This window comes from Aythya fuligula, chromosome 16 (genome assembly GCF_009819795.1).
Source record: "Aythya fuligula isolate bAytFul2 chromosome 16, bAytFul2.pri, whole genome shotgun sequence".
Classification (NCBI taxonomy): domain Eukaryota; kingdom Metazoa; phylum Chordata; class Aves; order Anseriformes; family Anatidae; genus Aythya; species Aythya fuligula.
In genome coordinates, this window is record NC_045574.1 from 2079134 (window position 1) to 2104945 (window position 25812).

Consider the following 25812-nt stretch of genomic DNA (forward strand, 5'->3'; position numbering starts at 1 on the left):
CCCGGAGCCTTCCGGCGGCGGAGCGGAAGGGGCGGCGGGGCTGCCATGGAGGCGGGAGGGAGGCGGTGAGGGAGCGGCCGGCCCCGCGGCGCCATGGACGGGGTGCAGCTGCGGAACCCGCGCCGGTAAGGACCGGGGGGGGGGACGGGGCTCCGGCGGGAGGCTCCTCGGCCACGCCGGGCGCGGAGGGACGGGGGCAGCGAGGGGAGCCCCGGGGGAGCCGCGCCTCGGGTGCCCGGCGCTGCCCGGCGGGGTGGGCTCGCTGCCGGGGTCCGGCAGGAGCGGGGCGGGTCGCGGTCAGGGCGGCGATGGGGTTTGGGGTCAGGCGTCAGACCCTTTCCCTTCGCTCCCCTCGGGATCGTTTCGGCCTCGTTTTAACCCCCGCGGTGGGAACCCGGCTCTCGCCCCGCCGCTCTCCGGGCGCCCTGTGCGCGGTGCCCGGGGTGGGCGCTCGCCTCTCGCCCCTTCCCGCAGCCGGTCCCCGCCGCTCCCCGCGGGCAGTTTCCCCGCTGAGCCCTTATCGGGGCCGGGCGGCTGCTGCTGGCGGCATTTCGCCACTTCCTGACCCTGCCCCTGCCTCTGCTTCCTCCCCTCAGCAGCCATGCTCGGGGCTGCGCTCGGAAACGGAGCGAGCGGGGCCCACCGGCAGCTTTTTGCTCCGCTGGTTAAAAACTGGGGGAAAAAAACACGCGTTCAGCGTCAAAAGCCATCCGTGCCTGAAGCAGGGGTCTTTAAGAGCAGCAGTGAGAGCTTTTTTGCAGCCCCGCGTGTTTCATCTTAAGCGCTGGTTGCTGCACCCACAAGGTCCTGGGGGTCAGGGCAGGGCAGGCTCTGGGGGCTTCCCTGGGTGTCTCTGGCAGGAGTCAGTTTTTCTGGTAGTCTGTGCAAAAACCTTGCTTGTGGGCTGCTGGGTGCTGTTTGTTTGACAGTAAAAGAGTGTTTTCAGGACTTTTCATATATTTGTAGTGTGTATGCATGTTACTTTGATAATCTTCTAGAAATACAAACGTCGTGTTTAGCTGCTTTAGGAAGTTTCCTGGCGAGCAGCTCTCCGGTGTGGTAGAAGTGAGCTGGAACAGGCACGGTCGATTTTCTGGTTGCTTTCTGCAGGGAATCTCCCTGGAGGTTGTGCTGGGGTGGGGGCTGGTAGGCGAAGGATCCCTGCACCTTGCACTAAAATCACCTCGATACCTACAAGGTATCTCAGCAGACCCTCAGCAGTGCATTTGAGAGGAACAGACCGAGCAGCATTAAGATCCTCATAGTCAGATAAGTTTCCTTCCCCTCCCCAGTTTTTTTTTTCCTTTCCCCTAATAGCATTTTCCTACTGGCACAAAGCCAGTATCTGAACTAATGTCCTTAAGAATGGGCAAGTCAGATCGGTATTGCCTGCATCCTCCCAACAGATGTATTCCATACATACTATAAGACCACAAAGAAGACGGTGTTCCCTTTTGCATAGCCTTAGTACTTACCTTCCATGCAAGATTTTGAACATTAGCAGGTATGTTCAATAGCTACAAGAGACTGCGGTGCCAAGCTGGGATTGACCACCAGCATGTAGATCCTCAGATGCAGTCCACAAAGAGGCACTGTGGATCTGTGTGCCTGAATAACTTCTGGTCTCTGTGACTCCCAGTCCTCTTTTGCTATTAGATAACGATAATATTTGGTCTTCTGATCGCATGACATAAACTTATTTGATAATAAACTTTATGCTAGCCTTCCAGATGCTTAATTGTCATTATTTATTCTTTTGTTTCAGCAGAGCCCCTATTTGCAATAAAATTAAATGTAGTCATTTCTCTATTCTTACGTATACAGGCAGCTGAAGAAGTTAGATGAAGACAGTTTAACCAAACAACCTGAAGAAGTATTTGATGTGTTGGAGAAGCTTGGAGAAGGGTATGTGCTCTATTACGGTGGGCCCGAAGTACATTTCTCAAAGGGCAGATGTGTGTAATGGATTTGGTCTTTGATTTTTCACTTTGTCATGATCCTATTGCTGCAAAAGTATGCGTTAGTGTAACGAGTGCATTTGGTTAGTAACAGAATAAATATTTTGTTTGCCAGGAGTAAGATGTCTTAATTAAACCAAGCAGTAGCTTATGATTCACTAGAAGGCAGTCAAAATGTTGTGGAAAAATGGCAAATTGGAGTGCTTTGTGGGAACTCAGGAGGTCTTGCAGTTCATCCCTGGTACCTCTTGTGGAAGATCTGTGTGGTGGGTAGGAAATTCTGTTTCATTGTGCCAGTTGCTCAGGCAGAGCAGTTTGAGAACACTCAGTAAGCGATGTGTTTGCCACCTTAAGCAGTTCATTTGAAAAACTGAGTAGGAATTTTGCCTGGCTGCTGTAAGCAAAGAAGCTGGAAATAAGACAAATTATATCTGACAAGAGCTAGCAGAGCTCTCTGACCAGAGCTGTTGTTCTTAGTGTTGCTTAGCTGGTACCGTATGCTGGAGAAAGAGATGCTGCTTTGGCTGGATTTGTGTCAAAGGCCCTTCCAAATCTATGGGTACATAACGATGATTGTCTCCTTTCTGACCATCTCAGCACCCTGATACATGTATAGTGTTCACAAGCTTGAGGACAGACTGTTTAAGTTAATGTAAAAATATTTGTTGCAGGAGGTATTACTGTTCTTTCCCCCAAAGTACACACTTGCGAAAAGCGTAACATTTGCATTTTTAAAACAGTCTTTTATTCATTGTTTTCATTGTTTGCTATTGTGTTTCATAGTTCCTATGGCAGCGTGTTCAAAGCTATTCATAAAGAAACGGGTCAAGTTGTTGCAATTAAACAAGTTCCTGTGGAATCTGACCTGCAAGAGATTATAAAGGAAATATCCATAATGCAGCAATGTGACAGGTAAATGTATTCTGTGAAACCTATCATCAATATGCAAAGAAAAGTATTGCCTGTGATCTAGCATTTAATCACATAAAAGCGATGATGTTGCCTTAAATGTTTTTTAAAAGGCTGGACTTGTACGGTCAAGTTACCTCGTATCAACTGAGTCATGTTAACCCACCATTTGGGTAGTGTTAATTCAAGCAAAGGTAAGACAACGAAAATTAAGCTTGCAGTGCGAGAGCCTTAAGCTAACTAAGTGAAATAACCTTGCGCTTGCTGCCAGCAACGAGCGGGGTGTGTGAGCAGTTACTGCAGCTGTCCCGACGCGCTGTAACTCGTTGAGCAGTGGTAACTTGATTGTGGGTTAGAGCAGCGGTTCCCATGTCCGAGGGGTAATGAGTTACACACAGGTTTTGGTGTGGACATAGAAATGGTTAGGAGAAGAGTTTGGTTTTGCTTTTTTTTTTATGTTCTTTTTTTTTTTTTTTTTTTTTTTTTTTTTTTTAAGAGGCATGTGGATGAGAGCCACTAATGCATGACTGCTCTTGCATGTGCATCATCTACATTGTCCTTCACAGGGCCACTTTCTGCCCGTGTGGGTTATAGTGCGTTACAAGCTGTCTGCTCACGTTAGCATGCTCAGAATAACTTATGGGCTGATGTTTGACTCTCTGGGTTGTTTCTGCATGTTTCTTGTGGGAAAAGATGTTTTATGAGCTTAGCCAGATAAGACCAGGAGGTGCAGAAGACCCCCTGTCAAAGTGTATCCTAGGCTGGAAGTATAAAATATACAAATTTCTTCTGATACTGCGAGTCTAGCCTTATGAAATGCTATTCTGATAGACTTCAGGCAGAGAAAACCATTTAAAATAACTCATTAGCAACATAAAGCTATGGTCCCAGTCACTCTATTGCATTTCACTCTCACTATCTTTAAACGAAGATGACTGGTGGCAGCTAACGAAATGAAACTTTTAAAGAATTTGTTCTTGAAAAGTCTTACTGTGTAACCTGGAAAGCATTAATAGCTGTCTCCTTAAAAAGAAATTAAATATTAACAGTGTAAGTCCTAAAATGAGATTTTACAGTTATGAACAGCAGAGGGAGCGAATCAAAGGAACATCAGATTTTCTGTGCAAACATTAAGGGGCACTGATTTTTTGATGTTGCTGGTCTTGCATTTCTTCAATAGGAAATATTTGGCAGGGAATAGAGTAAGTGCACTTTTATTCTTTAACTTTCATCCCCCAAAATCAGAAAGGTTCTTTCTGTTAGTTTTTAGCTTTGCATTTCCCAAAGGGCAAATGGTCATTCTAACGAAGTACACTATAGTCAGGTTGTTTGCTTTTTGGGCATTCTGACAAATGACTGTATGAGGGTGTTTAAGTTGTACAGGATTCCTACAATACATCACGTTCCTGAACTAAATTGTAGAGACAAGAAAGTGTATCTGGTAACGGGGGAATATTCCTCTTAAGAAACCCCATAGCTATTTTCTAGCAAACTTTTGACCTTATTTAATGTTTCCATTTGATTGCAAATGCTCTGCAGCAACTTTACTAGGGACTGCTGTGGTCCATTTCTCATTCCCTTGGTGCCCTGCCTTCTTGCCCACCGTGGTACTGACCTTGTATTAATCTGGTTCTGGGAGCTAAACAAGACTGAATGCTAGCCCTTCCGTATTTCTGTAGGACTCATTTTTTCAGACATTTTAACTCCCTGAATCGACTTTTTTGGCAGGTTGGTTGAGCACCACAGCAGGGAAGAGGCCTGGCAGGACTGTGAAAGTTCAGACTGGTTTGGAACGCTTTTGGTCAGGGTTTCAGTGGCACTTTGAATTTTTAAAGCCTGCTTAGGGAGTCAGCAGCGTGTTTTGCTTTTGATTTTTCAGTTGTGCTGGTCAGTATTTGACCCTTTGGTTTCTTCTCCCTTTTTCACATTTCATAGCCCTCATGTGGTGAAGTATTACGGCAGCTACTTTAAGAACACAGACCTGTGGATAGTCATGGAATACTGCGGTGCTGGATCCGTGTCCGATATTATTCGATTACGAAATAAAACCGTACGTACTTTCTCCTTTGAATGTTACAAATGGGAAGGATGGGTGTCTGGCATCTTGAGGAGGCTAAGTAGTGTGTGCACTGCCTTCTGGGCATAACTCTCATGAGGTGTTGTTCAGTGCCTGACATAGCCAGGGGCTGCCACCTGAGATGCAGGCCCTTTGTTCCCCTGAAAATGAGGAAGCTGGTTATATTGATCAAGTTTTGGTTATTTGGATAAAGTAAACCCTTATCAGAGTTTTTGTTAAGATGTTACCTTGGCTTTCCTGAAAACCCAGACTGATTCTGAGTAGCACACTCTACTTTGCCTTACTTTGGCTATCGCAGGGTAAGAATTACAAGTTGTGAGGGGGTTGTGGTAGGTGTGTACATGTATGCTGGTTGTAAACTAACTCAACTACTTAGTGCTGAAGATTGCTAACTGAAAACACATGGACATTTCCATTAGTCAGTATGGCAACCATTAATGAAGGCAATTAAATGCCAATTAGTAAATCTCTGGGAAATACTGACTGAAACACAATTGTGTTCTATCTCAGCAACTGATAGGTTGATAGTAACTCTTCTTTTCTTTAGCTCACAGAGGAGGAAATTGCCACAATAGTGCAGTCAACACTGAAAGGACTAGAGTACCTGCATTTTATGAGGAAAATACACCGGGACATCAAAGCTGGAAATATATTGCTAAATACAGAGGGACATGCTAAACTTGCAGATTTTGGAGTGGCAGGACAGCTTACAGTAAGTAAAACTAAGATGACCGTGTACACTTTCTCTTTTTAAACTGCATATAAGTATTATGTGCTTGTGGAGACTTTAAGGCATTCTAAACTGCTTTCTAGAACTTTGCATCAACATAATAGGACACTAGAACAGAAGCAGATTAGAGCAGAGGTTCCTCTGGAAGCTGCTGTACCTAAGTAATGGTTTGTGATAACATTTGCTGTTTGCTTCAGTTCATGTCTAACTTCTGTAAGCATGCTTCAATTTCCCTTTGCAGTCCTCCATATCCCAGTCTTGCTTAATCTAGTAATATATGTGCGTGCAAGTGACAGATAATTAGCATGATAATTCATTAGCGAATGCTTGTGGCTGATACAATTGCCTTTGTCTGGATCTTTATCTTACTCTTCTTCTCAGGATACCATGGCAAAACGGAACACAGTTATAGGAACCCCATTTTGGATGGCTCCAGAAGTGATTCAAGAAATTGGGTATAATTGTGTTGCAGACATCTGGTCTCTGGGAATCACTGCAATAGAAATGGCTGAAGGCAAACCACCATATGCAGACATTCATCCTATGAGGGTGAGGACCATGGCCTTTTAATATGTGTTGTTCTGTGGAAATGATTTGCTATTATAGCTGGCTGAATAAAATGTCAACATGCCATCTTGCTTTTAATTTACAGAAAATGATTTATTTTCTGTCAGCTGTTTGTACTGTAGACTAAATGAAAAACAGTTATTTGGGAGGGAGAACCTGCATGGAAAGGAAAATCATGATCCTGTTCTGTCAAAACATAACTGCATCTTCCTATGTTGGGTGTGAAGAAACAGATTTTCAACTATATATTCTCCAGAGTTATTTTTTTTGCATGCAAGCACAATTTTTTTTAAGACTTAAAAATGGCAGATTGATGCCTCTTGAGGCATATAATGGCTCAGACAGAAGTGTAAGCACCTAGCGAGAAAAGTTTGATTTGTTGCTCCGTGTCCCCTTTGAGCAAATTTATGTATAATATTGGTATAAACTCTGCAGAAGCAGCGAACTCGAAGTGTCAGTCATTCTTTAGCACCTGTGTATATTTGTGTGCATTTATGCTAGGAGGTTTTAAACTTTGGAATATTTGGAATATTCTTCCATTTACAGGCAATTTTCATGATTCCTACCAATCCGCCTCCAACATTCCGGAAACCAGAGATCTGGTCAGACAATTTCACGGACTTTGTGAAGCAGTGTCTTGTCAAGAGCCCCGAGCAGCGTGCCACTGCAACACAGCTTCTGCAGGTCTGTCTGCCTTTCCTTGCAAGAACATAAAGCACTAGAGAGGGCTGCTAGTGTAGGCAGTGCTGTGCCTGTTGAGATGCTGGTCTCATTTCTTGGGTGATCCTGTGCACTACAGATTTCACTAATAGCTGATTAACTTTACAGCCAACTTCAACTTTTCAGTTCTTCCCCAAGAACCAGTCTGATTTCAGCTTACTGTCTTTCTGGAGGTGTTTTTTTTTTTTTTTTTTTGTTGCCTTCAAATTCTTATCAGTGCTGCCAAGTGACTGTCTCTTAAAACACTAAAAAGGAGAGGCACAAATGAACATAATTGCTCAGAATGGTACAGGTATGGCATTCTATGAAACTGGCTGTATACAGCTAAGCTGTTAAGGAGTAAGTAGTGTTTGTGGGAGGGGAATGAGCCCAAGATTTCACAGCATTAAGTGCCTTTAGAGTGGGATCTTGTTTGGGTGGAAGGCTCCCTCTTGTGTTACAGGAATATTTGATTTTTTAATTTAATTTTAGTAAGGTATTAAGTTGAATGTTAATTTTGATTGGAAGCGGGCCGTTGTAGCAGTGTTTACTGTTGGTTCAGGTGCAGTGCTTACTAACTTTTAATGCGTTTTGTAGCACCCATTTGTTAAAAGTGCCAAAGGAGTGTCAATTCTGCGAGATTTGATCAATGAAGCAATGGATATCAAGCTAAAACGTCAAGAGGCACAACAGCGTGAACTAGATCAAGAAGATGAAGAAAATTCAGTGAGTATTTAGTAGCAACAGTACATGAAGTTCAAACTTTCAGTCCTTGCACAATGCTTAGCTGCTTTTTTTTTTTAAATTTTGTTCAATTGCCCATGGATTTGACTTAGTTCTTTAGTTTTCTACTTTAAAACTACTTAACCTAATGCTTGAACCCTGCTCAATCTTTGCATTCGTGTGGGACAGTCAGCATGGTCCACCTAATATTTACCTTACTTAATTAGCTCAAAGTGTAGCTGAAGACTTGCAATTGAATGTGATTACGTAGTAGCATATGCAAGGCTTTAATACAGGTTCCTAATTGGATAATATTCTTTATGAAGTAATGAGAATTTTTCATTGTAGATTGAGGTCTTAGACTGCTCTCCTAGTATAAAATGATACCTGTGATGCACTATGCTCTGAGTACGTTACGTTGTTTTACTGTTGTTGTGCTTTAGAACCCCCCTTATAGAAACTTTCTACTACACAAGAACAACCGACAGAAATACGAGGTGAGGGCATGACAAGTGTTGAGGGAATTGCTGTGACTTTACATCCTGGGTGCTTTGTTTCAATGGTTACAGCATGTGAATATGGAAAGCATGTTGAAAGCTTTTTTCTTTCCTTGTTTTTTTTTTTTTTTTTTTTTTTTTTTTGAGGCTCTGCTTGCTTCAATCTGGGTAAATGAAATGGGCAACAGAAGGCATTGTATGCCACAGTCCATTTCAGAGGTTGGCCATGAATAGCATGTTGCACAGAAAAACACAGACCTAATACGTTGTTCATCTGGTTTTCCAGTTTAGGACTGCATATTTATTCAGTGTGGAAGTAATTTTATTGGTCACCTTGCCATGATGTTGGCTATAAGAGTGTTGTCCTGACTCTCTCCCCTTCGTTTCTGACTGGTCTGGGGTCTCGTTGCTGAGAGATGGTGTCTCTGTAGTGGAGCTGAGTGGTCTCTGTCGGGGTGTGTGTGTTTTCCTGAAGCTTCTGTATTCTGTGTCTGCTAGCAGGAGAGCGTTCTCAAGTGCTTCCCAAGTGCTATGGAAATTTCTGCTGTTGTTCTGTTAAATGATGTGTAGCAAAGGAATTTAATGCTTCCTCTCACCCACTCATCTCCACATAAAATATACTTTTCCTCCATTAAGATCTTGTGTAGTTTTTTTCCTCCTCTTGCTATTCATTTTGAGATTGGGAAGTTAATTATATAGGCATGCTCGACAGAGCAAAGAAAAGGCGTACAACACCAGGATGTGGAAGGGTGTGCTTCTTTCTGATAATGACATTGAGATGGAATATTACGGCTTCTGGGGCTAGACCAGTGTATTTCTTCTAACACTAATTAAGACCAGTAAGGCCATGGTCACATATAAATTAAAGAACCATGTACTTTGTACCTACAACAAAATAATAATAATATATTTTTTAAAACATTTAGCTCCAAGGTGAGCCTAGAAAGATTTTATGAGATTTAATAAATAGCCCTGCTATAAACCTAGAAGGTGATTTCTATTGCTGTTGTGGGATACCAGGCGCACATTTCCAGGAAACTAAATAGATTGTAGTAAATCTGACCTCAGTCTTCATGAAATTCTAGCCATAATTGATACTGAGGGACATAGCCTAGCGAAACTACTTCCTCTGGCCAATGTAGGTATCTTCCAAGAAGCTGTCCTACCACAATTTATTTCAGAAGTTTGTGTTTTCTTAAAGATTCTGCCTCCTGAGCTTTGACAGCATTAGTTCAAATTTCTGCAATATCAATTATCTGTTAACAAATAGAAGAATAAGAAAGAATTTTTATCTGAAAAAAAAAAAGACTGGACTTTGATAATTTATTTAATTTAAAGATTTGCAAACTTGTTTCAGTTTTCTTCAGTGCTTCTGAATGTTATAGGAATAAAACTACCCAAATGTTGAAGACAGAGTTCTGAAGTATAGGGTAGTCACTCTCCATTGGTGAGTCATGTGCAGTACAGACACAGAACTGTTGCAGTCTAATAACTCATAATTTGGTGAACTGTATCACTTGACATGGGGGTTTTAGGTCAACCGATGCAACTGGCAGCATGAATAGAAACGTAAATGACTGAATGAGTATTGTAATTTACTTAGAGACAGGTCAGCAGGTCAGGAATGAGATACCAGTTGTATTGAGACGTTTCTGCTGATTGTTTACGTGCTCTCTTATTTATCTATGTTAATGAACAAAAATGTCACTGTTTTCCATGTATATTTGTCGAAATCTCTGAATTAGTAAGATTTGCCAGTATCTGTGAATACAGCCACTCTTCACAGGACTTGACCATCATCAATAAAAATGTATTTATGACATCTTTGTACAGGAAGAAGATGAAACTGATTCAGGTACTATGGTGAGGGCGAGTGGAGATGAAACCAATACCATAAGAGCTGTCAGCACGCTGGGTGATGGAGCCAATACGATGATAGAACATGATGGCACCTTGGAGTCCCAGCTGGGCACAATGGTCGTAAACACAGACGACGAAGAAGAGGAGGGCACCATGAAAAGTAAGAACACATCTTTAACTTCTACAGAATTACTGGGAAATCAATGCAACACATAAAGGGCTTCACTTATGAAATGACAGATACCTTACACGTTCCAAACACAGCAAGGCATGCAGTGGGAAGAGCCAGCATCTGTAGACTTCGTGCTTTTTTTAGTGTTGCTAAGGACAGGTTCAGTAAGGACAACCAAATAAACTGTGTGGCTCTTCTGAGACACTCAAGTTGAAATCCGTTCCATCCTAAAATAGAAAATCTTACTAAAACTACAAGCCCTATTGTAGAAAGTAATATTTAATGTGATGTGACTTTGATTGCTGATAGTCTGCACAAGACCTAAGAGCATGACTTGGAAAAAGGTTGAAAATCTTTCTTGGATTAATGAGACGATGATAAGAATCTCCTTGGAAAAGCATAACTAGAACAAAAAAAATCTTGTCTTAATTAGGAATTCTCATAGAAATGTGTTCCTGCAGAATTGGTAATCTCAACAGTATCAGGGCAGAGGTAGTCATAGATGACTGAGCTGGCCAGGATGGATATTTTTTCAAGGAGTGAGGAAAGTGCTGAGTGAGGTCTTGGTAGCAGTAAAATATGATTGCAAATAGGCAAGGCTTGTTCTTTTGGCTCTTGTGCTATTTCCAAAGGCTTCTTTGGCTATCTGATGTTTAAGCTTTAGCTACTGTGGAAGAGGAAAAAATTCTCAGCAAGAGTGTGGGAAAAATCCTTTTATCAGGAAATCTTGTATTGAAACCTTCTTCCATGTGGGGGCCCTCTAGAGCTTGTGGAAGGATCCTGCTTTCCACTAGCAGACAGAAATTTCAGTGGAACCTGTTTAAAGAATTTTGCAAACCTTGGCAAACACCGGTTCAGCCCTGTAGAAATGTCTTAGAAATGGAGGTGTCAGCCCATGTAGCAGCTTGTGGCAACAGAGACCATGGAGTAATGTCATCAGGTTTTGTGGAATAACTCTATCAGAAAGCAGGTAGATACTTAAAATAACTGTATGGGTCACCCGAAGAGAGTGGGGTGTGTTACCAGCCTTCAATCAAACGAAATTGCTGTTTCTTTACACATAGAAACAGTTTGTGCTGTTCCACGTCATGATTCATAACGACAGAGGTATTCTCATCAGTGGTGCCCCTGTATGGGCTGTCAAAGCTGTGTAAGTGAAGCACCTCTTGGATTTATCTCCCTCTGTTTAATGGGTGTTTGTCTTCTTCCTGTCTTTGTGAGATTGCAGTGCTTGTAGCTCAAAAGCTCTGCTTCTCTCTTCAAACTAGGGTACAGCGTTTTGAGGAGACACCTCTGATAATCTCTTTTACAAGGACATGCTCTCATTTTGAGCAGAATCAGTTACGAAGACATTGCAGTTATGTAGTGTAGCAATGATGACGCTTACGTAGCGTAGCATCTAGCCTCAGGAGGGAGCTCCAGAACAAGCTCTAAGAAATACAGAGCTGTGACTAGAAAGTTGAGTTTTTCTTTTAACCCCCTTAGACTTCAGCCTTCTTTAAAACACTGTAATTCAACAACTCCTGCGTGCCAGTGTTCAAAGCCAGGCATGCAGTGGTGGTGCTTGAGCAGCTCTGCCTTCTGGAGGAGGCTTTTTGGGATCCCAGGAGCAAGTGATGCCCGACACTGGTACCACGTCCCTGGTGAGAGGATCTGCACAGCAGTGTCTAAGGAAACCCAGCTGCGCTCAGATGTGCTTTTATAACTTGTAACTCGATTACAAAAAATCAGGCGTTGATGAAGGTGATTGTACCAAATTAAAATGTAACTTTTTCGTAACACCTTCTCCTTCCGCAGCAGCATAATGCTAAAATTATTGTTTCCACACAGAGAAGTGCTGTGATTGTTTCTTGAACAGTGTCTTTTAGCAGCTTGCAAATGCCCTTCGTGTGAATTGCCTTTAGCTCCATCTGTCAGACATTCCCATGTTCATACTTGCTTAACAAGCAGTTAAATTGATTTAACTGCAAAGCTCATCTGCCTGCTGCAGAGCTCTCTGGAGCAAGTTTTTGTAATCCTCAACATAAAAGTTATGGTGGTGTTTGGAAGCCGCTGAGTTTGAAGAAGCTTCATTGTTTCATATTTTTAAAGAAGTCTGTGTTTCACTTGGCAGCTTGTGTTATGACTCACAGTAAAACCTGTTTTAAGTCAATAAAGAAGTACAGATTTGTCTTGCGTGGTATTAGTAGGAGAACTTAGCTTTCCGAGGTGGCTAGGGCCGTTTAATGGCAAGCTTCTGAGCTGGGGATCTAGCTCTTCCACCTAATTTAAGTAAACAAATAAATCCATGTGTTCAACAGTTTGCTTTCACATTATTTTTGTAACGTAAAAAATATTTATGAGGCATTGAAATGTGTTGCTTTAGATAGGCTTGTGTTAGAAATCTCAAACAAACAAGTTTTCATAGCCCTGAAAGTGATTCTTGCTTAAATCAGCTCATGACTTTTCAGGCCCAGAGGAAACCCTAGTATTTTACATTGTAGGGGAAAGTTTTGTTAGTTTTGTAGTCAGAGCTGTAATTCTGTTTGCTTAAATTCTTCCATTTGCTTGGCTTTTCTCTGGACACTCAATATAAATATTCAGGCAGCATTAAAAATGTCACTATGACACTGTGCTATGCATTTTGAAAGCACTCCGGTGATTGCATGAAACTGCAGATAGTAAATTGTGCTGTGACACGTTTTACTTGCAGATTGATAGCTAGCAGATCACGTACAGATTGCAGTTCAGCTCTTCCATGAAAACTTTGGAAGTAGCTGAAGGACTGTAGATGAACAAACACTTGTGGTAACAGACATTTCCATTGTGGTCGGGAGCTGGAGTGACTTTTGAGCTGTGAATATGTCTGCAATCATATCTTTTAATTATTCTATGTGAGAATATATAGTGTTTATAGTGCTAGAAAATACTGCTGCATACATATATGTATTTTATTCTTCCTTGCTCTTTCTGCTTTATTTGCTGTAGGTCTTTAGACAGTGGAAACTTGGCCTGAGTTTGTCTTTTCAATTTAAAGAATGGAACATAATTTTATAATAAAGCAGATAAACACATTGCCTTCCTTGGACTGTAATGTGATCAGATCCAAGTGAAATAGGATCTAGTTTGTCTCGTACTTGAATCTGCCCTATTTTCTATGTTAAAGTTTCTCTTCCTTTTCAAAGCCTGAAATAACACTGGAGAATGTAGAACTGTCAGCAGTGATGGGAGCTGGGCTGTCTGTTTTCTGGGTTGAGATGAATGAGGGATTAGGAGAGGGTGGAAGTATTGTGGGTGTGGGGTTTTTATTAATGTGGCACATGTTCTGTCGAGCATCTGGTGCAGAGAGAGACCAGAAGCTCTGGTGGCACTGTCGCCTTGATAATGCAGTGTGCAGGTGAAAATTCTTAATTGACTTTTCTATTTTGAACATTCACAAACTAAGTTCAATTCTTAGAATAAGGTTACAGGTTGTCTCGGTTTTGTTACGCTTTTACCATCTTCATGCTGGTAAGCTTGGTTGTTGGGTCTTTTTTTAAAGATATTTTTCTTTTCAAGAGGAGATTGGATTTCAATGAAAGTCAAATGAGCTGAGATGCAGACTTGGCCATTTCCTATTAGAAGAAGAGATTCAGAGTAAGCTTGTTAGTCCTGGAGTGTTTGTGAGGCACACAGCGGATGATAATTGAACTTAAACCAGAGAAGTGCCACTGACAAGATTCTGGAAACTTTTTTCCACCCTAGTAATTAAGCTGTAATTCTTCAAATAAAACAGTAACTTGAAATGAACAGGAGAGCGAATATGGATGGCAGAAAGTTTGTGTGATTGCTTTAATATTATAATTGAATAAAAATGGCTGGTATGTAGCTGAGATAGCTATAGGTGGTCTAATGTCAGTGGTTGCCTGAGATTGTGTAGATGTGTGTTACCCAAATTGATAACGCAGGTATTGGAGAGAACAGCTCCATGTTTTATCAAAGGCATCGGATGTGTTTGGCCTCCGTTTTTCCCTGTAGAAATAGCAGCTTCTTACTCCTTAGCATTATTAATGTCCAGTTTTGTATTTAAAATAAATGGGTCCATTTAGGCGTAATTGAACCATAAAACATTCTTTGTGTTATGCATTTAAATAACGCACTGTTTATAGAAACACCTACATTGATTGAATTCTCCTCTGACTGTAAGAAGCATTATACTGCCACTCTTCAATTGTGGAGAATATGACTCTCACAGATAAGTCTTCCATCTGTGCTATTCTTTTTTTTTTTTTTTTTTTTTTTGACTTTTATCTTAATAGCAGGCTTGCTGGCAAACTTTACATAAACAGCAGCTACCCTGGTTTGTTCAGGAATATTGAGTTGTGTGGACATAAGGACAGTGTTTTTGATCAATGGGAGGAATTGTATGTACTGTCATTTTTTTTTTTGTGTTGCTTTTTTCCCCTTCACTTGAGTAGTGGTAGACTGCTGGACTTCTGTGTGGTGTCTTAGCATTTAGAACAGTGGTTATGTGCAAACCAAAGGAGCACGAAGGAGAGTTAACTCTGGGATCTAAGCTGGATGCTTGTCCATCTTCAATTGCCGTGAGTATTTGCCAGAGCTCTAAGGTGAAGCTAATGGTCTGTTAATATTTGTATTTTCAGAGATGCTGAAATTGGAGAAAGAGATGTATGTGTTTAACAGCTATTTTTGCTGTTCCTTACAGCTTATTATAAGGCACCCCTGTGTTGTGTTTGCGGGGGGATAGGAAGCAGAGAGGATTTTTTCTTGAGCAAGATGAGAAGTATGACTAACGGAGTGCTGAATAGCATCCAGGAGGCAATATGTTTCAGGAGACTCAGCCAGGAGATTGGGTAGCAGTGTGGCTGTCCCATGTGCATAGATATTTGCACATATGGGCAGACTGTGGCCTACCTGTCTTTTCTGAGAATAAACTCGCTTCCTACTGGATCAAAATAAAGCACAGAGAATCCTGATCCTGAAATAATTCCTGATCAGGAAACAATCCCTCTACAAATTGTTAAATTTCTTAATCACAGAAGTTTAAAACCAAATTCATTTCACCAGCAGTCCTTCGAGCTTCAGGGGAAAAAAATACTCATTGCCATGTTGTTTTCTGTTATCTCTAGACAGGCAAATGAGTTTGCAGGTCATGAATAGAGAGGGTGTTAGCAAACGCTTACTTGGTTATATGCCATTCGGGGAGCCTGAGCTGGTGCCCACGGCATGCAGGACCCGACGAGTGCAGCCCCATCACTGAGGTTGTTTCTCATTCCAGTTCACCAGAACCTGAGCCAGATGATGCAGGATATGAAACGTTCACTTCTTGCTTCATGCACCTTCACATCTCACAGCCCGTGTCACATAATGTAGTTCGCTGCTGGACTAAATTAGCAGCTCAAGCAAATGAGGTGAAAGACAGGTGTCCTGAAAATCTGTGATGGAGGAAGAAAGCTGCTATAAATTCATAATCTCCTCAGCATTTTTATGGAGAAGAAACATTAGATCTCCAAAATGAGGCAATCTGGTCTTTAATGGCTTTCGTTACTGTGAGGATTTCCTCCCCTTTCAGAACGAGTCCTCAATTACATAGACCACAGCTTCGGATGAGTGCTGGTGCTCTTCCTGCAATGTCTCTGATGCCTTGTGTTCATTAAAAGAGGATCAGTTATGATACCCAGCATTGATTTTGGTGGTCATTTAGGAGCTCCCTCTTAATAGCAGGACCTGTCAGGCATGTTCTGCTTTGATTTAATTTGAGATAGGCTGTAATTAAGGGAAGGCTCGTCCTCATAATCTTCAATATGTATCAAGTGTTATGTGGTCTGCTTTTAATGTGAGGAAATCTCAGCTTCTGTTGCCATGAGTTGAATCCATTAATGATGGAGCACTTTTTGCTCTGGTTGAATAAATTGGCATCTCTCTGCTCTGCTGTATAAAATGACTCAGTCCTGTTCGTACTGTACAAATTATGCTGTCCAGCTGTTAAAGTTCATCTGTGATCTCGGAGAAATAGCCTGAAGCAAATAAAACTACGGTTCCATTTGAAATTTTAATATTAATGAAGTGTTGCTTGCACATAATAATTGGGCACTGTTTTGTGCATCCTAAAAATGTGAGCAGTGTGAGTCTTAAAGTTACATAATTCAAACTAAAGCAGGCAGAGGGGAACTTAACGAAGATTATGGGGGACTAAGCCTGTTAAATGAATCAGTGGAAGGTCTCTGCTTATTTAAACCACCAAAATGGAGGATGAAAATAGATACAAGAACTATTAAAAAAAAAAAAAAAAGACAAGGAATGGTGAGTAAGTAGTGTAGAGACTAATGTTTTGAATGCCTGAGAGCTGAGGCTCTCTTAAGAACAGGTGCATGTACACAAGCTAGCAATAAACTTGAGACCGAAGGTGAGAGGGTTTATGGCTCTAGTGGAACAGCAAGCCTGTCGACAGCAAGGACAAAACAAAACAGTTGCTTTACAATAGCTCTTGATCCCTCAGTGAAAGGGACTCTATAATTCTGTATATGACAGCAGAAACTGCTTCTCCCGGGGGACCCTCTCTGGCCTTACGTCTGAAAAAGGGCAGCGATGGTTGTGCTTGCTGTACGGTTAACCCGAGTGCTCACCGTGTCTCTGCAGAGCTTGGTTTGGAGCTCCTGCTCATAGGGGTGCATCTTCCTGAGCTTTGTGCAGGGCGTTTGTAATTCTTTCCTAGCACAAGTGAGTTGATTTTAAAAAATGTGATCTTGTTGCTCCTGAAATCCTCTTAAAGTGCAGGTATCTTCCAAAGTCGAGGACAGTTGTCTTCGTAAAGATTGCAGCTTCCTGGAATCTTGAAAAATTTGTATTCTGGTACCAAGTGTCTAATTTTTTTTAATAGTATAGGAATTCATCGCTTCATGGTTGTTGATTTAAATTACCTTCTTCATAGATGAAGATGAGTTCTCCTTACCCAACGTACAGCTGCTGGTTCTTAAAATCTACTGCTAGATGCAGCCGTAGTTCGAAACATGTTTGTGGTGTGATCCGACTGCTCCCAGTCACTGGTGTAGCTCCAGTTTTTGTGAGAGAAGAGAGGAAATCTCTCACCGTGGCTTCAAGAATAGGTATTTTAAATAATGCAGTATTAAGTGACTTGAGTAAGGAGCACACACAACGTGCTCCTGAGGTTATGTTTCTTCCTCGTGACAGGCTCTGTGACTCCAGAGCTCACCCTGGCTCGATGACAGCAATCACTTTGAAGAGGAAAAATAACAAAACAAGGATTCTTCTGCTGTCAAGTTGAGTAGAGAAGAATCATCTTAGAAAAGCAGAAATTACAGTTTCATTACTCAGCAAGCTCCTTCAGTTAGGTAGAGAGGCTGTGCAAGTTTCACTTCCCTTTTGAAGGTTTCCTTTGAAGCTCATGAGCTTCTGAAAATTTTGAGTCGTGAGAGCTAATTTGACAAAATCAACCAAATGAGTGCTTTGATTTCTGGGACTAGATGATACCGAATGATTTGGTTTCAGTGACATTCTTTACTGTTGAAAGAGAAAGCTAAATCTTGTGCTGGTGTGACTGGCTGTGCTGTTTCTTCTTTATCATTCCCCTTTCTCTGCAGCATCGTAGGGAAGTATAAATGCCTTGAAGGCTCTCCACACCTTTGTCCTCTAGTGCTCGGTGTAAGGAGGTCTCTGTGCTGCAGTCAGCCTCTAAGACTGATCTATGCCATTCCCTCGAGCATTCAGGTGACTTTTTTGGGAGGGAGGACATTGGTTGTTACAGTTTTTTCACACTCCTTAAAACTTGTCCTTGCTGTAGCCCAGCAAAGGAGAGGATTGGTTATCTGGAGGCCACTGGCTGTTTGCTGATGCTGCCTTGCTGGCTTCTTGCAGTGCCCTGAGTGATCTTTTGGCTCGTCTGGGCTCTTTGTTGGTTAAGGACTGTCCTGGCGTGTGTGGTGCTTGTGGCTGGACGTGTCTCTGCAGTACTGAAAGGGCAGTTACTGAAATCAGTAGTAAACTGAGCACGGTGCTGCTTTAAAATTAGTGTCACAATACACGGAGATATTTGTGGTTCACCATTTATTTGGGCCCACCAGTTTCATGTCTTTTCTGTTTCACCCATGACAATGTTGATGTTTTTCTTAGAGTTTTCTGAACGTGACTTTACACCGGGCATCGCTTGGGAGTTCTCTGCAGAGGGCTTGTCCTTCACTGGAAGGCCGAAGTATGAGTGGCCCTGTGAGCTCCTGCTGCTCTGTGTGGCCAGCCCAGACCTGCAGCTCTGCAGTCAGCTGGACCGGCTCCAGCAGAGCCGTGGCGTTCCATTTGTGTAATTAATACAGCTCCTAAAAGATGACTGCACATCCCCGTGGTAGGCCATTAGCAGCTTCAGAGAGCTCTTGTGGCTCAACCCTATAAGCAACTCTTTGGGTTCTCCACGCGTTTGTTTTGGAACCTTTTCTTGTCACTGCAGGGTGACCTTCTAATAAAAGGCTTATCTCTGCCACAGCTGTGATCTCACTTTCTGTCAAATATTTGTATTTTAGTCCAACCCGATAAACCTGGGAACTTAAATGCTTTTTGGCACAGAGCTGCTTAGTGCAGTGTCATCCCAGCAGCACCTGATACTGCAAATAGCACTGATCGATTTTTGTCTTCGGCTGCCTGTTATCAAAATCTTAAAGACATAGTGCTATGATTCTTGTGTTGAATTAATAGCAGATCATCTTCGGAAAGATGACGCTGCTTTAAGTGCCAAGACTGACAAAAAGAAACCCAGTCGTGCTGGGATGATAATTGATTTTGGGTAATGCGTTTCCGTCTCCAGGAGCGGAGCGTTTCTGTCAGTCTCGTTGTATATGCACTCCAGCTGAGATCAGAACAGCAGCTAAAATTTCAGATATTTTGATCTGTATTCTAGATCTTTTCCATTGTGTATTACCTTTCTTTGTTCTTTGTTTGTCAGTAACTTTTTTTTTAATGTAACTTCAGATGTGGGTGTCTATAAACGTGCTAAAATCAGCAGCCAAAATTGAATGTAGATTATAGCATATGCTCGAGAGGCTGGATATGGCTTTTGATAATTTGGTCACGCTGCAATAGGTTGTTCAATAGATGACATTTACAAGTATTGCAGCTGTTGGTAAAATACAAAACGTGGGGAAACGAGTGTGATTAAGTGAGACAATTACTCTCTGGTACAAGCGAACAGTCTTAAAGAAAATGAGTTAGCCACTGTCATCTGTGTGAAGCATTTGCTTTCAGATTCTCCTGTGCAAGCAATTGTTTTCAAAACATACAGTGCAAGCTTAATTTAGGTGGCTTTTTATCTAGGAAGCCAGGATTCAATTTGAGACCTAAGCTAGCTCTCAGCAAGCTGTGTATAGATTAGCCTAGGCAGGTAGGAATTCCTTTATTTTTACAGAATTTGTGAGTGTTAAACATTGCCATGATTGGCCATAACATGAACAACTTATGCCCTGCTTCAAACAGGCTGGACTGCAACAGAATGCAAGTGGTGTATTTACTTCATTCTAAATAAATGTTTTATCACTTAGCTGTAATTGGATTGCTATTGTATTTCAGTAATTATTCCCAACTGCAAATCTGTACTCCCCTTCACAGATATTTCCTGACTGACCTTCATGCAGTCTGTCTGAAGATGTCTTTCTTGAACTAATTCTATATTAGCTCATGTTTTGGTGTTTGTTTTTTTTTTATTATTATTTTTATTTATTTATTTATTTATTTTTAAGGGAACTACTGCCAGGGCTAGAATGATTTGTCTTTGCTCCTGCTTTTTATGGTGCAAAAGATGAAGCATCTTGGTTTGTGTTTGAACTTTCAGCCGACCCTGGAAAGGCAGTAGGATGCAGTGCTCTTTCAAGATTCATCGTGATGTTTCGGAGTGTGTAGAACCCAGCTTCTGTCGGTATCACAACCCAAATGTCCTGCCAAGAGTTGTCGCACTTTGCAGAAATTTATCCCCTTTAACATGTAGAAAAATAACTTCCTCAGTTATCTAATAGCTGACCGAGGAATTTGTGCACTTGTCTGAGGATCAGACAGACTCTGCCTGTGAAGTTCCACATCACTGGATGGCGATTTTACATTCAAGAATAATATTCTGTGATTAAATCTTAATGGGTTTCCAGAGTAGCTATTTTATTTTTTTTCAAGGGGAAGGCACTGCTGAGTGTCTTAGAATCCAGGAGTCCTCTTTGTGATTGCCTTCTGTGCACACCCTGGTGGAAAGAGTCTCTGCGTCAGGCAGAGCTACCGAACCACTCGGGACCGCTCTGTTTTCCCTGTGTATGTCCACAGTTCAAAACTTGTGGTTGTCTGCCTGCAGGGCAGATCATATTTATTTCAACTGTATGGCATTCAACAGGGAATTTATTTCACAGCCCAGAGTGAGATGTGCATTTGGTAATGCGGATGCCACGTTCAGTTAACACTAGTCCTAGGATAATTGCTGGGTGAAAAGTGTTGTGTGGGTGCTGATTCCCAATCCTGCTTTCTGAAAACAGTGGTTTCCGCATTGGCCAAATACATGTTTTAAGTGTGGTGGATCTACTCCACTGTCTAGAGAACCATATTTTGTGGGAACAAAAACATTTCACTCGGTATCGTCACAGTGCTCGCTTCGATTACGCTGACAGGTTTTTGCGAGGCATTTTATTACGAAGAGCAGCACAGTGGTATTAACTTATAAGTAGTCTTTAACTGCATTTGCAGCTGTTGTGGTCTTGTGGTGCACCACTGTTAATACATATTTTCTGTGCAAGCCTGCCTTTTCGTTCAGATTGAGACCACGAGATGCTCGCTGCAGCTTGCAGGCTGGTTTTAGGTGAGTGTAGTCTGGGCAGCGTTTGATGCTGTGCCAGCTGAGCTAGTAAAGAAATCCCCCCGTGGAAATGCTGAAGGTCCTTAAGACTCGATTCTCTGTGATCTTAAATGCTGTCTTCTCTTCCCGGATTGGCTTTTATCCTGTCTCTGCCAGGAATCAGCATCATCCCCCCTCACCTTGTGCTGCTTTGTGCCCTGCAGTCGAGGCTGGCGCCTACCGGGCCCACACAGCGGGGAGGTGCCGCCATCTCTGAACATGGGGCCAGGCCTTGCTGCCTTCAGCCGTGGAAGCCCTTTCACTTGTTTTGTGTGGCCTAATGGCACTTAAATGACACAAGCAGGGATTCAGGTGGTGTGAAGGCTGAAGGAGGATGGGAAGAGTTAATGCTGGTATCCATAATCCTGCCAACCGCATGATGTACCTGCTCACCCCGCAGGATTGTAGAGTTACTGCTCGTTGCTCTTAGTGGGCCACCAGTGTTCATCCCTTTGTTGCACTCCTCCTTGTTCTAGAGAATAAATTAGAGTCGTGTAAATCTAGTTGTGCTGAAACTTTGTGGCTGTATCCTCACTTCTGCTGTCCGTGTGAGTGAACTCTGAGAACAGTGCTTGGGAGGCTTATGAGGCCTGCCCCTAAAAATCAAGGTATTTGTATTCAGGGGCTTATTGAGACTCCTTTGTCTCACTTTCTATCTTTACTCATTGTACCAAGTTTCTTAAACATGGTCTAAAATTGAGTTGTTACTCTATATTTTTAGCTTATTCAAGTAATACAGTAAGACAGTGTGTTCAGAGGAATTAACTTACAAAACGAAAACCAGGACAGTCAACTTGATAGCTTACTGTTTATAAAAAGAAAACAGCTTAGCAAACTAATTAATCCTTTCTGCCCGAGAAGTGTAGACTTTAACTACTCCTACCCAAGACAAATTATGAAATTTGTTTGGCAAACGTGGCCTTTGAAAGCCTGGTTTTCGTACCATTCCATTCATAAATATAAAGATGAGTTTCTGCTTGTAAAATGATCTTGTTTGGTTTTAGAACTTGGCGTATTCTGCGATGCCTGCAGCCCAGCTGGGATGAAAGCTGCAGCTGGGAGCAGTTCACCTGTAGCATGCGGCTCACAAAGCCTGGCTACCTGGTAGTTTGCTGCAAAGGATGGATTGCAGCCTAGTGCCTCCAACACTGCCTTCACTTCTCTGGTGGGCTTTGGGCTTCCCTTCTGGACGGTCAGAAATAGCTTTTGAAAACCTGCTGAAAAATAGTACATTAGCAGTGTTATATGATTTAGTATGTGCTAAAAAGAAGAACTCACTTTTGGGCATGATGTAAGGCAGTATAGCTGAAAGCATATTTTAAAATATAACTGTTTTTTTCTTTTTTCTTTTGTATTTCCAGGGAGGGATGAAACGATACAGCCAGCCAAACCATCATTCCTTGAATATTTTGAGCAGAAAGAGAAGGAGAATCAAATCAATAGCTTTGGGAAGAATGTGTCTGGCCAGACAAAAAATTCATCTGATTGGAAAGTGCCACAGGATGGAGACTACGAATTTGTAAGTCTATACTCTGAAATTCAATCAATGTGACAATCTTTAAGAGTTTCAGTTGGAGCTGCTATACGATTATTTCTTGTTTTGACAGACTAATGGAAACTTGAGGAGATTCTAATTGCTAATGCATTCAGATGGGGCATTTTGAAAAAGTCATTTTCTTCAAGTATTTCTGGGTTATCGTAACCAGACATTGTCTGTATACTGTTCTGGCTTAAAAACAAACAACAACAACAAAAAAGTATGAAGACCTTAAGGTAGAAGCTTAGTTGCCTTACACATTTAATATTAAAAAAAAAAAAATCCAGATGGCAGTTGAAAAATGCTAATCCTGAACGTGGGGTGCTTGACCAAAAAACCACAACCAAACAGAAAAACAACCCACAGTGTTACGACCTTTGAATTTCCTTGTTTTTCTTGAGCTTCAATGCTAGATTTTGTGTTTCTATTTAAATATCAAGCATGTCTTTATTTTTTCCAGTCTTCATTTTCAATCTTTTCTGAGCACATGAACATTAGATTTTCAGGAATTTCTCAGAAGTCAGAAGAAAGACCATAGCTTTCTGTGTTCCGTTATTTATGGAATGTTCTGATTTAATTTTTTGGAAGAGAGGAGAATTTCTGATTTGAGTTAAAATGCCAGAAGATGCGTGCTTTGCTGAGCGCTGTTCCGTGCACTGCATTTTCCTTCAATGATACTTCAGTGCAAGCACTTCCAGCTTTAAGTGCGTTGTACACCCTCCTGATGTTTGTTCACGTTACCCGTGATTCATGTCACGCTGCACTCAGTCATTGGTGAGATTCACTCCACCTTCACAAAGCCGTGCAGAAGGCGAGATCCCTCTGCTAGTCACGACGCGAGGCAGCAGAGATGCTTTACTTTGAGGCTGTAATAGCAGGAGCTGTTTGTTCTGGCTGTACGGATTGTAAAGACTGTTGTTGTTGCCTATGTTTTGCAGTCTTTGCTGCTGCTTCTATGATTTTGCTGCTTAGACTGAAAAGCATGGCTAGCTGAGGGGACCTGCTGCACTTTTTCTGTAGTCCTTGCCACTACGTTATGCTTAGCCTGAAGGCTCAAACTCACTGCATAAGCATGTTCTGCAAAAATAACCTGTGAGCTGACTGTGTATCACAGGGTCTGGGCCAAGCACACATTTCTAGTTGAGTCAGCTGCCTAGTTTATCTCATTAACCTTACATGCTATAACTTAATTGAATGACAAACAATTATTTTTCGATGTGTGGTATTTCCCAGGAAAGACAGGCTGCTTTGGAGTATCTTAAAAATCTTTTGTGGTCTGCAGAAGATGGCCCAAGGGGAAATTTGCTGTAATTATTCTTCTTTCTAACTTGGTTGCTATTGAGTGTAGCACTTAGCCTCGCTTCCAGCGAGAAGGATGCACTCCGCCCAGCACCCAGCGAGCTCTGGGTGCCGACTGCACCCGGGGAGCAGTGCAGAAGGATCCATGCAGGGAAGGATCTGTGCCGTTCCAGTGAGCAGGACCTGCGAGTATTTTTAGAATGTGCAAAGCAACTGTTTGACACGCGTGTGACCTTGCTTACTGATTTCCATTAGTCCTGAAGTATTGCCATGTGCATAGATTACCAGTGCGCTGGAAGCAATAAAAGCAAGACATAAAAACGAGCAATAAATCGGGCTTTGGGTCACCTTCGTGTAGTAATTTGTAGACAGCTGTGTGTATTTCTCTATTTCTGCTATGAATATACCGGCCTGTCTTGCATGCAAATTTTTAATAGAGCTGCCTTCTCACCTGGTCACTTCCCTTTTTTGTAGGAGAAGAAAAATGCTTGAAAATAACCCTAATAATACACACGGGTGTTTGTACAGTCCTCATCTGAGGGCTAGTAGCAATAACCTTATGTTGTCTAACCTAGATGAAGACTTAAAACTGGATATTTTTCCTGGTTCAACTAAAAAGAGATCAATTTGATGGCTAGCTATTGGGTAAATGTCTTACTAATTAATCCTTAATAATTGAAATCATCAATGCAATAAGCTTTGTGGAATATGAAAAAATACAGGATGTGTTGGACGTATCAAGTACATCTGTCCTAGACTTGTGCAGCTGTAACTTATTTCTGCACTGCCAAAGTAAATAGGTTTGAGCAGGCTTTGTCTATAGAGTTTGCAGGATTCTAAGCAGAGATGAGATCAGTGAGATGCTGGGTGAATACTAGTTCCTCCTGAGCCTTAAGAAGTGATTGAATTATTATTGCTTTGTGCTACTACAGACTAGATAAATATGCCTTGAATTCTGTTCTGTATTCCTCTCCTTCCTATGTGGCTAGCACCTGGAGTCTCCTGTCTTACATAAAAAAAAAAAAAGCAATATTAAATTACAAAAGATTTTTGTTCTTTTCCCCTGTGGTAAAACCATTTGACCTTTTCTTGACTAAAATTGTTCCTCTGAAGCAGGCAAATAAGAAGCTATTTATATCACAATGGCAATGTCATGTTAGATAAGGCTTGGTTCAAGTCAGCCCCATCCATTGCAAAGCCGAAAACCCAAGGATCCTATTCTAGAAGGTGATGAACTTCATTCCTCCAAATCGTGATGCTCTGGCCGTGCCCTGGCTGTTGGCTGAGATGGCATAAACCCGCTCTGCTTCCAGCCTTGGGCTTCTGAGGCAGAAATCATGACTGGCTGATTAGCCAATGCACGATGTTGTTCAAGTTTATCCCCACTCAGGTTTCAACAAGGATCTCTAAAGATTTTAGCCCTGCTTGACTGCAGAAATGTTTCCAAAAACATTATGATTTATTTAACATGGAAACAAAATACTAATTACGGGCAAAAATTCTTGCTATAAGGAGGAAAATAATAAACTCCGGTATGAAAATGCTGCAGGGGGAGGCTGTTAATGGGCAGGCTGCATTGTATGTAGAATTCCTAATTGCCATAATCAGATCTCAGAACTTTTGTAGTTGAATTTAATGTTGCCAGCGAACATTAGTCACATACTACTGCACAAACTTAAATTAATAATGCTAGAGCATTTGTTTAGACAATGTCAAACATTTTTTCTCTTTAATCTTTCTGTAGTACTGTACCGTACAGCAGAATTAATCGTGCAGTGTTTCCTCTCTCAGACACTACAAAAGGCTCATTTCGTATTTTTTAAAGCCTGCTCTGAGCTGGCCAATATTCCAGTATTGTTTGTGGCTAAAGTGGGATCACTTTGTTGTTATTATTTTTATTCTGTCCCTGCTTGAAGTCACTCCTGCCAAGTCTAT

The 25812-nt window shown here is 41.7% G+C and overlaps 1 protein-coding gene across 2 annotated transcripts in view; it reads left to right on the plus strand.

The window, feature by feature from the left end:
• Positions 1 to 52: 52 nt before the first annotated feature.
• The window catches only part of STK4 (serine/threonine kinase 4), a 46122-nt gene continuing 20362 nt past the window's right edge, over positions 53 to 25812 (plus strand). Inside the window, exons 1-11 of one of the 2 annotated variants that reach the window (XM_032198330.1) lie at positions 53 to 125; positions 1825 to 1905; positions 2742 to 2870; positions 4803 to 4917; positions 5492 to 5656; positions 6056 to 6223; positions 6788 to 6925; positions 7538 to 7666; positions 8107 to 8160; positions 9994 to 10180; positions 22403 to 22560. In XM_032198330.1, coding sequence (XP_032054221.1) covers positions 94 to 125; positions 1825 to 1905; positions 2742 to 2870; positions 4803 to 4917; positions 5492 to 5656; positions 6056 to 6223; positions 6788 to 6925; positions 7538 to 7666; positions 8107 to 8160; positions 9994 to 10180; positions 22403 to 22560 — 1356 coding nt within the window. In that variant the 5' untranslated portion in view covers positions 53 to 93. The remainder of the gene's footprint in view (positions 126 to 1824; positions 1906 to 2741; positions 2871 to 4802; positions 4918 to 5491; positions 5657 to 6055; positions 6224 to 6787; positions 6926 to 7537; positions 7667 to 8106; positions 8161 to 9993; positions 10181 to 22402; positions 22561 to 25812) is intronic. The other variant, XM_032198331.1, reaches the window with a different exon arrangement.